This window comes from Mus musculus, chromosome 1 (genome assembly GCF_000001635.26).
Source record: "Mus musculus strain C57BL/6J chromosome 1, GRCm38.p6 C57BL/6J".
Classification (NCBI taxonomy): domain Eukaryota; kingdom Metazoa; phylum Chordata; class Mammalia; order Rodentia; family Muridae; genus Mus; species Mus musculus.
Genome location: NC_000067.6, coordinates 187,308,279 through 187,323,046, shown reverse-complemented (window position 1 = coordinate 187,323,046; position 14,768 = coordinate 187,308,279). Strand labels below are relative to the sequence as shown.

At 44.5% G+C, this 14,768-nt stretch overlaps 1 protein-coding gene across 11 annotated transcripts in view; it reads right to left on the bottom strand.

Annotated features, from left to right (window-relative positions):
- Gpatch2 (G patch domain containing 2) overlaps positions 1 to 14,768 on the bottom strand; it is a 157,040-nt gene that overhangs the window by 48,599 nt on the left and 93,673 nt on the right. For 8 of the 11 annotated variants that reach the window (XM_030242477.1, XM_030242487.1, XM_006497199.4 and 5 more), the window contains 2 exons: positions 6,484 to 6,523; positions 693 to 763 (listed from right to left, as the gene is read on the bottom strand). The exons of 1 other annotated variant lie outside the window; for it this stretch is intronic. In XM_030242477.1, the coding sequence (XP_030098337.1) occupies positions 693 to 763; positions 6,484 to 6,523 (111 nt within the window). Of the gene's footprint in view, positions 1 to 692; positions 764 to 6,483; positions 6,524 to 7,568; positions 7,689 to 14,768 lie in introns of all 11 variants that reach the window. 2 more of the 11 variants (NR_151741.1, XR_003946457.1) reach the window with 2 other exon arrangements.

The following is a 14,768-nucleotide window of genomic DNA, read 5'->3' as shown; positions in this document are numbered from 1 at the left end:
TTAACAAGTCCAGGGTACCGCCCATGAGGACTGATAAGTCAGGGCAGTAGGAACCTGCAGCAACTGGTAATGTCACGTCCACAGTCGGGAGCACTAATTAATGCATGCACGCTTGTGCTCTATCCATTTGCTTCTTTTTCATACAGGTAAGGTTCTAACCCAAGAGCTGCTAGTGTCTCCTTTCAGTTAATAGTCTGCAATTCACATCATCAAGACAATCACCGTGCTCACACATGACACCTCTCTTACAGTCTGCTAGGTTGATCTGTAGTCATCCTGATCACTGTTCAGTCAAGAGAGACAGAGCTTTTGTGATCTGAGTAGAAACGAAATCTTCAGGAGTACTAGACACAAACTTGAAACATACTGTCAAAAGGAAACTGCAAAAATCCCCTGCATTAGAAAAGAAGATAAAACAGGAAACTTAGGTAACTTCAGATGAAAAAGAACCTAACTGTATGCATATATGTATGTATGTATGTATGTATGTATGTATATATTTTTTTTTCCAAAAAAATGCTTTTTGCTTACATTTCATCAGCTTTAAAACAATTTAGCCAAAATGGCATCTTTTTATTCATCCCTGGAAACCCTGACATGGGTTCTGACAAATACTACACCGTTCACAAGGTTTCTCGGTTACACAGTACGGCCCTGAGCCTGTGAGAGCAGAGAGCATCCTGGACGCTTACCTGCTGGCTGTTTTCAGGGAGCAGCTTTTCTTGTGTCCTCTTTCCGCTCGGTTATCTCTCAGAAGCTGATGCTATACAGAGTGTCAAGACAAAGTGTAAAAAAAAAAAAAATATTTCCGTTACATTATTTTGCAATGAGGAAAAATGTTTGTAATTGAAGGGACACTGGCATGCCCAGGCACATAACTTTCTTGCCACTCTCTTGGCTAATGATGCCAGTGCCACTGTGCAGAAATGCCAGGGAGGGGTAGCAAGCCAGGAGGGGCAACCTGTCCTTGACAGCTGCAGTGACTGATCTCTTGGAGCACGGAGTTTAGGTGTGTCCCCGACTTCTATAGCCACAGTGACAACACCCTCTGTTGTCTAAGGCTTTGACTGTTCGGCTCAGCTGCCATATTTTTGAGGCTGATATGAAAGAACTGATACTGTTTCTTATGTAACTAAGCCTCCCATATCAGAAAATACACCAAAAGTGGCCTCCTAAACCCACTGGCTTGTATGATGCATGCATGCATGCATATGTGTGTGCACATGTACATTCTCCAAGTGTCTAGACATCCATGTCCCTTCATACTTGCTTTACTCTAATTAACTGGAAATAGATGTGGAAACCATTCAGCCAGTACTTTCACCATGTCACTCGAAGTTTAATTTACTTGTATACATAATGTCTATGAAGATGTAAGGCTAAGCTCAAATACACAGCATATCAGAAATCAGCCTGAGCAGAGGAAGTTTCACAGGGACCGACATGACAGATGTGTGTTCCAGTAAACCCTCGCCATCTGTTTCAGTGACAGGGCCATCGAATACAAACTGTACCCACAGACAGAGCCTGTACCCTCAGACAGTGTCTGCACCCTGAGACAGAGCCTACACCCTCAGACAGAGCCTGTCCTTCACTTTTCTAAGGTCTAGTCTTTGATTCTAAGACAGGAACCTGGGACACTGAACTGTGGAGAGAACAGGGCCTGAGCTGTACAGGTGTGACAACGGTCACAGTTAAGAACTCAGCTGTCAGTTTGCACAGGCTGAGAGAGTCAGGAACTTCTGAGGCAGGCTAAGTATTCTCAACAGCTCCGCCACTGAGGACTGAATGCTAATGGCCACTTTCTAGACAGCCCAGTCCTCCGCTCCTTCCCTAGTGTCCAAGGATGCCTTAGCTACGTACGTTCTCCTGAAGGCTCTTACCCAGATCGTCACCACTCTAGTCCAGACCACGGTGTTCCCACTCCACAGCCTCCTAGATGGGTCTCCCTGTCTGAGGTCTTGCTCTAATCCATGCCATTCTGAGTTGTAGTCAATATGAGCTTTCCTAAATGAATCTCATTTTATTACACATAAAATAAAATTCAAAGTCTTGTGTCGGGCTATCATAGCCCTTAATAATTTGATTACTTCTCTACATGAGTAACCTGCTGTGCTCCCTCCTACCCGCGGTCTAACCTTCTTCCTTCCTCAGATCCCAGCCACACTGAGCCTTCCCTTGGGAGATGGATTGGCTCTTTACTTCAAGGTTTCAGTTTATCTATATCTCCAGGGCTTAGACTGTTCTGGAACATTTTCAGTGCTCAATAGATATTTGTTGAATGAATGAATGAATGAATGAATGAATGAATAAATGAACGAGGCAATGAAGTAGGGCATGAGATCTGGTGTATGATATGCAGCTGAGGCCATAGCTCATTATTGTTACTTATAGAAAATAGTGACCATTTATCTTAAGTCCATTAATCTGAAAGCATTTCAATTTAGAAACACTTTATACCAAGAACATTAAATTGGTTCTGAAAATACGAAAAAAATTAATTGCTTTGGCATTTCTAAGTCTAGTGCCTTCAAGTCTATCTATAAACCAACATTTGTGACACAGATGATTCAAGGTGAGATGACAAACTCCCCTCTGTTATCTTAAGATTCATGGCAGTTAACACACTTCTCATTTTAAGATCAAAGTCACTGGAACTGCTTTCCTGCGGATGGCATTAAAACAGTTCAAAAACTTAAAAAGTTCAGTAAGAAAAAGTCTGGGACAACTTAGGTTTGAAATTGCAACCATGATGGCAGGCTGTACCAACCTGGTCGGGGAGGTTTTCAGCCCACTGTCTGGAAGAACACAAAGGAGATGATACTGACTCTGAACTTGGCTCTACCTCTTCCGAGTAGATCCATATAAGAATGTGTTCTTATCCTAAAGTTCATGGTTTTGATGGGTATGGTATAAAAAAGACAAATATTGCAATACTGCAATTAATACACATAGACTCCTTCATGAAATTATCTCACTTTACCAATAAAACCACAAATCATGGTCAACAATAAATTCTGAATGAAGTTCAGATAAAAAAGATTTAGATGCTTGAGCCATGAACAAGTGAACTCATGAAGCCCAGTGTCTGGGGAACACCGGGAGGGCCTGGATATGTGCTGTATCTGAAAAGAGGCAGCAGGCTGCAAGCTCACGGTTGAGAGCAGCTACAGCTGCATTGTGGGGCTTCTATAAGTGTCACACAAAAGGTCACTCAGGGGTCATGACTCAGTGTCATCCTGGCTAAGAACAGAGCTTACCTTCAGGCCTTCAGATCAGGGGGCTTAAGCCAAATGGAGCCACAACTACGCACTTAGTCACCTGCAGCTGTCCATTAGGAAACGGCTTGCATGAAGCAACACCAAGTCAACACGCAACACCAAGTCAACACACAACACCAAAAGCATGGCACACAAGCCCAGGGCTGATGGAGCCAGCCAGAGAGACAAGAGGGTTATGAGTAGCTCATGGCTTCCACATGGACAAAATAGGAATAAGGAATTTCTGAGCTATGCATGTTTCCACATGACTATTAAGTGGAAGAAGCACAGGCCTCTTTTACTGTTGCTACCGACAGTGTAGCCTGGTCAAAAGCACCTCTGTCAGGAGCCCCTGAATATCTGAAGCGCCATTTGCAGACTTGACCTTTCAGCGTCTTCAACATTAAGAGAGAGAATGGAGAAACCTCTAAACCACCATCAGTGACTCAAAATGTCAAGGTAGAAGATGTTCACAGAGGGAAAGCCTCAGAAGCTAAACTCACGCACACCAGAAATATACACTCACATGCAGAGACACAGACAAGTGTGGGCACGCACGCACGCACGCACGCAGCGATACACACATGTCCGCTCTTTCTTTCACCTGAGTGGCCTTCCAGGATCCTTGCTTATCTGTCTATAGCTACCGACAGTCATTACCTTCATGGGCATGCAGACCATCAGTGTCTGAGTGGGAAAATGATGATGCCTTTTATAAATAATTTGCCTGTAAGAGTAGTGAGCATGTGACAGATAATACGTGTGGTGGTGACAGATAATACGTGTAGTGGCTCTTCCTGGTTGTCAACCTGACTCTATCTGGAACGAACTACAATCCACAATTGGAGGGCTCACCTGTGATCCAGATCTTGAGGCTGGAAGACACAAGTTTCTGACTTGGATCTTGGCATGGAGATCTCGAGGCCATGAAAAGCTTAGGCCCAGGCAAGGTAGTACATGCCTGTAATCCCAGGAGACTAAAGCAAGGAAATCTTTGAGGTCAAGGTAAACATGGGACAAAGCAAGTTCCAGATCCAGGTGTGGTGACACACATCTTTGATCTTGGCCACACCTCCTGCTGGAGGCCTACATAAGGACATTGGAAGAAGGAAGATTCACTCTCTCTTCTTCGACTCCTTGCACTTACTAGCCTGCACATCTGTTGGAATCTATTTCTACAGTAGACCAGCTGAAACAACTAGCCTCGTGGGACTGATTAACTGCTAGATTCTTGGACTTCCGACTACAGACTGAAAGTCATCACAATAAATTCCCTTAACATATAGAGAGGACATTCAATAAGTTCTGTGACTCTAGAGAACCCTGACTAATACAACAGATGGCAGGGAAGTTACAGCTCAGAGCAACAGAAGCACGAACATGGTAGGCAGCACACCAAGGAACAGAACAGGAAGCTGGAGAAAGGAATGAGGTGAGGAGTTTGAGGGAATTAAGTCAGTATTGTCCTTACTCTACGGTGCTACATAGGAATAAGAAGAAAGGTTGAGTGCACTGCAAAGTCATTCACGCGACACAGCGAAGAATCTTGTAATTTCTCTGTTTACTGTGCTATAGTTAGGTCTCTGCTGAACTCAGGAATGACCACAGCAGCGTACCTGCTATGCATGTGCCTATTGCTACCCAGCTAACCCGTCCTCACTGTGTAGGTTCCATAACCACCTCTTCAGGTGCCTGTTGAAAATTATGTTCACACCCAGAGTTGTGCTGTCCATGCCTGGCAGTCACTGCAGACATACACTGAGGGCAAAACCAAGTCTCCCAGGTGACAGACCCACACAGCTCTCATCCTATGAACAAACTGTTGTTTTAGTGTGTGTGACCTTCTGAATTCAATGCTTTTGTACTTGTATGGCCTCAGAAATAGTGTGTACTGCTGTTACACTCAAGAGAGCTGTGACAGGCTGGTAAAGAAAAGGCATTCCTGTTAAGATAAGCCTTGCTCACTTAGGAGCTGCAGTGCCGCTGTCAGAGCTTAATGAGTCAAAGGTTTCATGTTTGAAACCAAATCAACCAATCTCTCTCTCTCTCTCTCTCTCTCTCTCTCACACACACACACACACACACACACACACACACACACACACACCCAAGGTCACAACCTAACTGATGAAGGAAGACTTTGGGACCAAAAGTCTGGAAGAAACTAGCTCTGTACTTCCTCTATGAATACTGGTCAGTATTTACAAATTTAGTGTTTGAGTCTACTTATAGAACCCAAGTACCACAAATGAAAACATTACCTACATTTACTAATTAATAATTTATTGAATCAAGACAAAAGTATGAGTCAAGTATGTAGAATGCATACCGAAGTTTAAGCAAAAGGCCAAATTAAAAATTAGTCAAAGGATTATGACTAAAAAAGTGAGAAGGAACTGGTACCATTCTCTCTAGAGGTTAGGAGTGACAGATGCGTGCGCACGCTCTCTCTCTCCTGCTGCAGAGCTGAGCCCAGGGCCTCTGAGGGCTCTCATGCCACATAAGCTCTCCTCTCCCAGCCCTGGCCCCTCAGGGTCCTGTCAACTTTCAGACAGTGGGTTCTTTATGGATCATATGACTAAAACATAACTCTATCGCTCAAAAGAAAGAAAGCCCTCTCAAGGAGTCAAACACTAAACTAAGTTTCTAGGTTTACCGTGATCTAACTCTAAATACTATTAGCATGTTTTAAGGAGACAATTAAGAGCAAGGTAGAACACCCAGTTTCTGCCAGCCCAGCTACTCGTGTACATCGAACAGCCAGCTCAAAACACACACATACCTGCAATAGGTCAAATCTCAGAAGAAATGACTGCCTGTCCCCATCTCAGTATCAGCCCGTGCTGCTGGACCTTCATGGTTTTACTTGGTGACTTGGATTTTTGAGGCAGTTTCTCCTGCCAATCAGGCTAGCCCCATGGGCCAGCCCACTACATGGATGAGGATACTGAACTCCTGATCCTTCCATCTTCATGTCTCAAGCACTGGATTACACAGGCACGCACAGTCACACCCAGGATTTCCTAGTAAAGTCCTCCATGTGACCCAGTCCACAGCGGCTACCTGCGTGACTCAGGACAGTGGCAGTGGGAGGAGTCTCAGACGCATGCTGAGGTCGGTATTAAGCCCCAGCACAACTGGGTCCTTTGAAAATAAGCTGCTCTCTCTGTGTCTACTTACTATCCCAAAGGAGACAGACACGTTGAAGGAGATGGTCCCTTACCTGGCCGTGCTCTGTCCTAGCCCCAGGGCTAAACCAGTGGCTGTGGAGAGAAGAAGAGTGGTGAGCTGGCCCCTCCTCGGAAGCACTTGCTCTCCAATGAACAGTCAGCATATGCTTTAAGGAATTTGTTCACACTCGCAACAGAACCTTAAATATGCTTTATTTTAATGGGTATTTCATGTAATTCTAGACTTACACCAATTTTGACAGGAATGTAAGAGTGCTCATAACCCAGTAATTTTCAATTTAATAAGCAAACGGAGTTAGAATTACATTTCCATTTAATTATGTTAACATAAACTGCTGGGACTGTGTTCATTTTACAAATCAATTCTGGTTATAAAATCTACAAATGCTATCATTTGCCACAACTTAATTATAGCATCATTATGCCAAATTATGACTTTTGATTATTGGAGTTATTTAAAAAAGAGTTGAAAATACAAGAATATCCTATTCTGCAGCTCTGCACTCAGGATTAAGAAAAAAAAAATTGCAGTTCTGAATCACAGACTTTGTACTTTGGATCCATTCCTTTCACAGCTAAGCAATCATGGTAGCGGGTCAGAACAAGTCCACAGCCCTGAATCCACAGTGGCAGCATCGTTAAATCTTCTAGTTCTGCCACCAAGCCCAGATCTTTCCCCTGATCCTTCACAGATTCTCAGCACATTTGTCCCTGGGGGTGCTCATCAGCTGTACACCCAGTGCTCTGGTAGCACAGCAAATATGTAGGAGTGGACATTGAAGATGCTGAAATCACAACTACAAAGAATACTAGTGATTACAAGAACAGCATGTTTATAAAGTCTGGGGCAGGCAGGTGGGAGTGACCAGCCTCCACAGGAGTGGCTTGTCTTTATCTCCTTTAGCACATCCCCAGGCCATGGCTGGTGATGTTCCCCGGCAGGCCAGAACCCACAATGCCATGAGAAGGGACACCTCAGTAGTGTTAGTGTGCTAACACTGGACCAGCTACCAGTTGGGAGCAAACTTTCAATGATAGCTCCACTGACAGCCTGGCCAAGATCTCTTTTCTGCTGTGGGTTATTTTAAAGCAAAGTATTTAAAGATCAAATGCACACCCAGTAAATTGTTTCCTAAAAGGATTAACGCAGCAGTCCTTTGTGCCATCTCTACCAGCCCCAACGCACAGGCTGGAAAAACAGCTTTTGGTCTTTTCCTCTTCACAAACATGCTACGTTCTATAGGAAAATGGTAGAGTTGTGGTGTGTAAATGATTTTAGGTTAAAGGCTGAGTTCCTGTTAGTACAGATTCACTCTTCCCTAGCTCCTGATGCTCTCAACTTTAGCCTGACAGTGAGGTAAGAGGAAGATGTCCTATCATCACTAAGTGACCGAGCACTTCCTGCCACCACGCCTCTTCCATTCTTCCCTGGCTGGTGCTGGCCTGGCTTCTCTGCTGTGTTGCTCTGCTTTCCCCTCAGCCTCCTTTAACTAGAGTCACTCCTTTGTCACCATCGGTGATAAAGATGAAAGTGGGGGGTGCTGTCCAATGCCTACTACTTTAAGGGGTCAGCTCTCCTGCAGGATGTTGTGTAGTGGCTCTCTGTGGCATTTGCTGAACCCACACCCCTAGTACCGGCTGACTCAGTTACTGAACTTTGGGTCTGGAAACTGGCTGGAGACTCTTCTATGCCCTCTTTTCTCAACATTTTTCTATTTTCTGCCTACACAGAATCTAGGTAAGAAGACTCAAAATAAGTTTTCTAAGAGGCCAAGATCCTGAGAGGCAGTTTGACCACTGAAGAAGTGACCTGAAATAAGTTTTAAGAGCTTCTTGTGGAATTTAGAGCATAGGGCAATGTAACCTGGCAGGCTCTGGAGGTCACTGGGTCACAGGGTCACTGGGGAGCTGCAGTGGGAGGGGCTGACACTACAATGCACAGGTGGGTGGAAGCAGGAGGGTGTGAACAAGTATACTGGCTGAGGGGAGGAAGGAGGGGAGGAAGGAGGGAAGGAAGGAGGGGAGGAAGGAGGGGAGGAAGGAGGGGAGGAAGGAGGGGAGGAAGGAGGGGAGGAAGGAGAGTAGTGATGGCCCCGGGACAGAGGAAAGGACCAACTGAAGCACAGGAGTCAGCCTCAACAGTGCACGAGCAAAACTGTCAGACAGCGGGCAAGGGAAGGCAGGCGTGAGTGGCCAGCTTCACCTGAGTGATTAATGAACAGAGGCTGTGAGGAAGGACAGAGAACTGGAGAAGGTCAGCGAACCAAAATTCTAGAGGCCAGGAATTCTGGGTGCTTTGGTTCCAGAGTAACCAAGGAAGTGCTTTTGTACCTGAGTAGCACACCAGTGAAACTCACTGGTCAAGGAGGAGCAAACCTGTCCAAGTGCTGCCATGAACAGTTCATGCAAATCTCTCTGCAGTGCCCTTGGTCTCAGGGGCACCCCATTACCTAGACAGTTAGCATTTAATCCCCAAACTCTCAGAGGTAGATGCTTTGAAAACAAAGACACAGGCTCAGAGAGATGAAGTCAGTTGCCACAGATTTCTTAAGCAAGTAATAGTTCAAAGGTCAGTGCTCTGATTTTACAGCCATGCGCTTGCAGCCTCCACGCCTGTGGCCATTGACAGAGACACAGCAGCTCTCGAGAGCAAGAGCATCAAGGATGCAAGTGTCCAAGTGTCCCGAGTACAAGGCTAGGTAGCAGGCAGCTCTCTAGCAAGGAAGATGCTTTACTGAGGTACTGGTGTGCTCGGGAGAGGGTGGCCTCTGTGTGCACCACTGAGCAAACACCCTGGCAGACTTAGAGGCTTCCTTTTCTATAGTGTTAGCACCTTTGCTCACACCTATCTCCTTTTAAGAAATGAGGATCAGATACCAGGGTATTTACTTACCATAGTAACAGAAACTGGAGTCCCCTGAGAGAGGGACAGTATTTAAGAGCAACAGTCCTAGCAAGGACAACAGTGAACATGGGGAAGACTCAGTTCCAGAAGCAGGAGCCAGGAACTGCTGTATCTGAAGAGTGCTCACTGCTGGCAGCCCCACCCTGGCTGGCCAGTTGTCATTATACCCTATCACATCTCCACTGCTCTCAGGCTCACAAGGCTGGCATGCACTGGGGTAACAACTGAACCCAGAACATCTGATCCTGGGCCTTGTGTTCGTAGGCAACCTCCCTTTTATCTCCTACAGTTCAAGTATCATGAGTTTTGGTAGAGGAATGCCTGGGATTGTGTTTCTGGGTTGTTTCTCTCCATTCTATGACCACAGAACTTAGGATAATAATGAGGGAATGATTTTAATAACACTGTCACAAAAAAGTACTTGGAGGTGGAGAGATGACCGAGTTGGTAAAGAGGAGAAGGCTTGGCATAGAGCAATTGAGGGTGCTTAGAATGGAGCTCTCTGGGGCTTGCTGGCCATCCAATTGAACAAAATAGGCAAGCTTCAGCTTTAGTTCTCTCTTTCTCTCATACACACACACACACACACACACACACACACACACACACACACACACACACACAGAGAGAGAGAGAGAGAGAGAGAGAGAGAGAGAGAGAGAGAGAGAGAGAGAGAGAGAGAGAGAGAGAGCGCAAATGGGTGTAGTGTCCTTCAGATGTGAGTGAAGCATCTATGGTGGGCAGTGCCGGGAAGTAGACTGCATTCCAGTGATGGCTATGTTCATGGATTTTGCTCTAGTCAGGATTTCAGAGCAAGCTCACAGATGACCAACGGTGAAAGAAGTAGAATGGAAAGGTTGAGACACAGGCTACCAGTCCTCTCAAGGCAGAAGAGTTGGAAGAGACCTCTAGGCTCAGTTCTCCCTGCGGGACAGGGTGGGCAGATCTGGAAACAGAGCCTACATGCCAGCACAGCTCTGCTGGAGGAAGATGCGTGTACCTCCCTACCACCTTCTGTTGGAGTAGGCATGTCACTGTGGGTGTGGGCTTTAAGACCCTCATCCTAGCTGCCTGGAAGTCAGCTTTCCACTAGCAGCCTTCAGATGAAGATGCAGAACTCTCAGCTCCTCCTGCACCATGCCTGCCTGGATGCTGCCATGCTCCTGCCTTGATGATAATGGACTGAACCTTTGAACCTGTAAGCCAGCCCACTTGAATCTTGTCCTTTATAAGGCTTGCCTTGGTCATGGTGTCTGTTCACAGCAGTAAAACCCTAAGACAGAGACCAAGATGAGAGAGCCCTGAGCATCAATGATTCTTGATGTAAGAATTTAAAAAAGGATACAAAGGGGAGAGAAAAGCAGAAACATGACAAACTCCCAGCTCAGATACAGAAATAAAAATTAAAGCAAGATAGTCTAGCATCAAGAATCCATTTGGTTAAGAATGTAAGTCTTTGTAGCTACCTTAAACAGCAGTAAAGAACAAAAACAAACATAAAACAAAAATCCCTAAGATTGGAGGCTAACCTGTCAGGATGGAAACTGAGAGAGCTCAGTCATACCAAATGAACCAATCAAACAGAAGCAGACTAAACACCCAGGTGCCTTTCCACTATTCACAAAGAAAGTCCTTAACTGTGTCCCAGGCCTGGCCTGCCACCTTCTCCAGTCTCGCCATGTGACAATCTGCCGTCACGGTCTTTCATATGTCTTAGAATTGCTCCAGATTCTTGAATGCAGAACATCCTATTTTATTTGCTTGAAATGTTCTTCCCACTCCCAACTCATGTACACCATAGAGATTGATCAGTTCTTATAGTTCACTGTCCAGATAAAAGGTAAGAATCAGAGCCCTTAGCTCAGTATATAACAACACGCATGTACTATCATGTAATCGCACATGCATGTACCTGTCCGTCTGCTGACCACGTCTGTTACCCACTACTGATAGGTAAAGTCTGTGAATAACATGAGCACAGTGATCATGTGTGCCTTGTTCTCAGCTCCATGAGAAGGCAGCCCTTATAGGTATCTGGGGACGTGTGCAGAAGAACATGACTTACAATGGCAGGAGGGCAGTTGCCACATTTGTTCTTTATGAAGCTATTGCTCCTTCACTAATTTTTTCTACGATACAAAACACCAACTATAAAATGATAAACAGAAGGCTGTTTAAATGATTCGTTTGCTTAAAATACTAATGAAAATTCAGAAAGTTGCACTTGATATGCTTGATAAACAGAAAAAACCAAGTTTGGGTCTAGGCCCTAGCACCTCTCAGGTAGCTTCTGGCCAATGTCTGCAGTCTGGGTTCCTTCCTTATCAACTAAAATAACACGAGGGACTGGTGTGCTGACTCAGCAAGCCAAGTCTTTGGTAGCAAACTGTCTAAGTCCAACCTCTGGAACCAACATGGGGTAGAATACGAGGAATGATTCTATTACGTTGTCCTCCGACCTGCATGTGTGGGCCACGGTGTGTGTGCACACACACACAAAAACACACATATCAATAAAATATAAGAAAAATAAAAATAAAGATCTGTCTCAGGACTTCAAGGCTTAAACATAAATTCTAATCTCCCATACAGAAGGCATCCGAAATCAATATTAATGTCCTTTCCCTGCAGAACACTGTGGGCTTCGGTAACGTGCAGTTTCACTCTCAAGCTTTGGGACCCTCAATGTCCACAGAAGAATCAGTATGACCGTGGCTCCCTATAGCATTCCCACAGGATTTGCACATCACAAAACATATCAGAGACGCCAAAGATATTTGTTTCCTGATCGATTTTTGGTCAAGCAGAGTTACAGTGTGTGTCTCTGGAAAAGTCAAATCACCTATAAAATGAAGAAAGAACACCTGCTTTGGTAATTCAGAGAGTAGAGACATTAAAATGACACATCGAAAAGAGTCCTGAGAAAGTAAACCTGCAAGGCTCGCTCTGTAAACACCTTATTTATGTAGGGAGGCGACCTCAACTTACTCTATAACTAAAACGGAGATGTGGCAGCTTACGGCTCACACCATGGTAGCCATGATTAATAAGAGATGGAGCTAACCCAGCATACTGTATACCTCAGCCCAGAGTTTCAGCCTCTCTCCCCATAACATAACACTAAACCCAAAAGTGTTTCCAGTGAACATAACCTTTAATCTTAGTCAAATCTTGCTTAAAGCAAGCTTGATATTTACACAAAAGATAAAATGAGTGAATATTTGCTTTATGAAGGAATTCATCATAGGATTGTAATGAGCTATCTGTGTGCATTTTTAAAAAGTTCATTCTATATACTGCTTTTAAAGTAGATACATTTTATATAAATATAGAAACAGAATATGAATATCAATTTAAAAATCAATTAATAAATCATATTTATCTCCTTACGATTAAGCATCTTACAAGTAATTGAGAAAAGTAGATAAAATCCTGGAACAGTTTTTGGTTTTCAAGACAGGATCATGTTATGTTACCCTGGCTGGCTTAGAAATATGAAGTTCAGGCTAGTTTTGTGATCTCTGGCAGTTAATTCTCTTGCTTCAGTTTCCTAAATGCTGGCAGTAGAGGGTGTGCTAGCATGCCTGGCTCTGCCATCATTCAATGAAATCAAGTTTTATTTTATGCTTACACAAAGTTCTAAGAGGGAGTCATGTTAATTTTTACATTTTATTACTTGCATATTTAGAAAGGCAGCAGGATGATGGCAGACACAACTCCATTTCAAACACTGTCTAAGATTATTATGATTATTGCTATTATTAGTTTTGCTTATGTGTGACTGTGTGCCCTGTGCCTATGGACTCTGACAGAGCAGAGGCACTGGCTCCCCTGTGCTGAAGTGACAGAGGGGGTGAGCTTCCTGACACCAGTACTGAGCCTCTGCAAGAGCAGTGTGTGATCCTAACCTAACCGCCGAGCAGTGTCTCTAGTGTCCTCAGACTTTCCTTTTAGATGCTAACTTCCCTGAGTTAGCTGGACTAAGGCTAACTTCCCTGAGTTAGCTGGACTAAGACTAACTTCCCTGAGTTAGTTGGACTAAGGTTAACTTCCCTGAGTTAGCTGGACTAAGGCTAACTTCACTGAGTTAGCTGGACTAAGGCTAACTTCCCTGAGTTAGCTGGACTAAGGCTCTCAGCCCATTCCGTGCAGGTCTTCTATTAACGCACACTTCATTTGCCTGTGCTCAGTACTTCCTGCTAAAAGGAATGACTATCTATTCATGCCTGGACTTTCAACATGAAAATACTTTTCCAGGGAATAATTATGAAATAGGTTTTTTCCCAATTAGTACAGCACTAAACAAAATGTCATCTCATTAAACTGATCCAATGTCACAACTACGGGACTCTCAGACTTTTCAGTGTGTGGTCCAAATATCTCCAGGAGCTGTTCTGTGAGGTGTGTAGCAATGCTGCCATCAGCAAATAATAATCTGCATTTGTTTTTATAACGGAAATTATCTTGAAATGTTACTGCATAGTATCTACTTAGTTGGTTATTTGGCTACAGAAGTAATAGATGGCGCACATGGGCCATGGGTGCTCTCCCACGGAGCTGCAGCCCACCCCTTACCTACACTTTACCTGAGTGACTTCTGCTCTCCTCCTCAGTGCAGAACTTTCAATATGGAACAGCCTACTGCTATGGTTCTCTGAACCTAAACCCACCTCTCCCTTCTCCAGCTGGAGAGTCCAGCACCTTCCCAGCTATTTACACACAGCTTGGCACAGAGACAGAGCTCTGGGAGATACCATCCTCCACAGCCCATGTTCAAAATTCAAAGTCCCTTCATGCTCTAGAGCCAGCCCAGTGACTTGCTCTACTCACTCAACTCTACTTTACCTGTGGCTTTTCACCAGTGGAACTCTTCAGTTTCCTATGTCTGTGTGAGTGGTGTCCGGATGTGTGTATGCCTTTAAGGGTGTGGCCACAAGTCGTGGAAGTCCTTACACCTGAAGAGCAAGCCCTTCCCCACTGAGCCACCTCCCCAGACCACAACTGAAACTGTTTTAAGTATTTTTCTGTAAGACAGTTTTGGAGATTTGATAAAGGAAGTTAAAAACCAAAACAATACTAAACAACAGCAAGAAAACCAAGTCTCACTATGTAGGCCAGTCTTGAACTTATAACCCCCCTGCTTTTGCCTTTCTGAGTACAAAGGTAAGTGATGTGCAGCTAGGCCGAGAGAGGAATCACTGATGCAATAAACACAGTAGGCTTGTGGTGCTTCCCGTCTCCCTACAGGTGCTTAAGTTGTAAGGTAAACACAGGGAAGATTAGCCCATGCATTTCCTGTGTTCCTGTCACTGCATCAGGAAGGGCTATCTCAGGAACTAAGTCCGATAACTGGCCACAAAGTAACTTTTAGCTGGGTGACATTCCAGATGTAAAATTCTGATGTCTTTAACT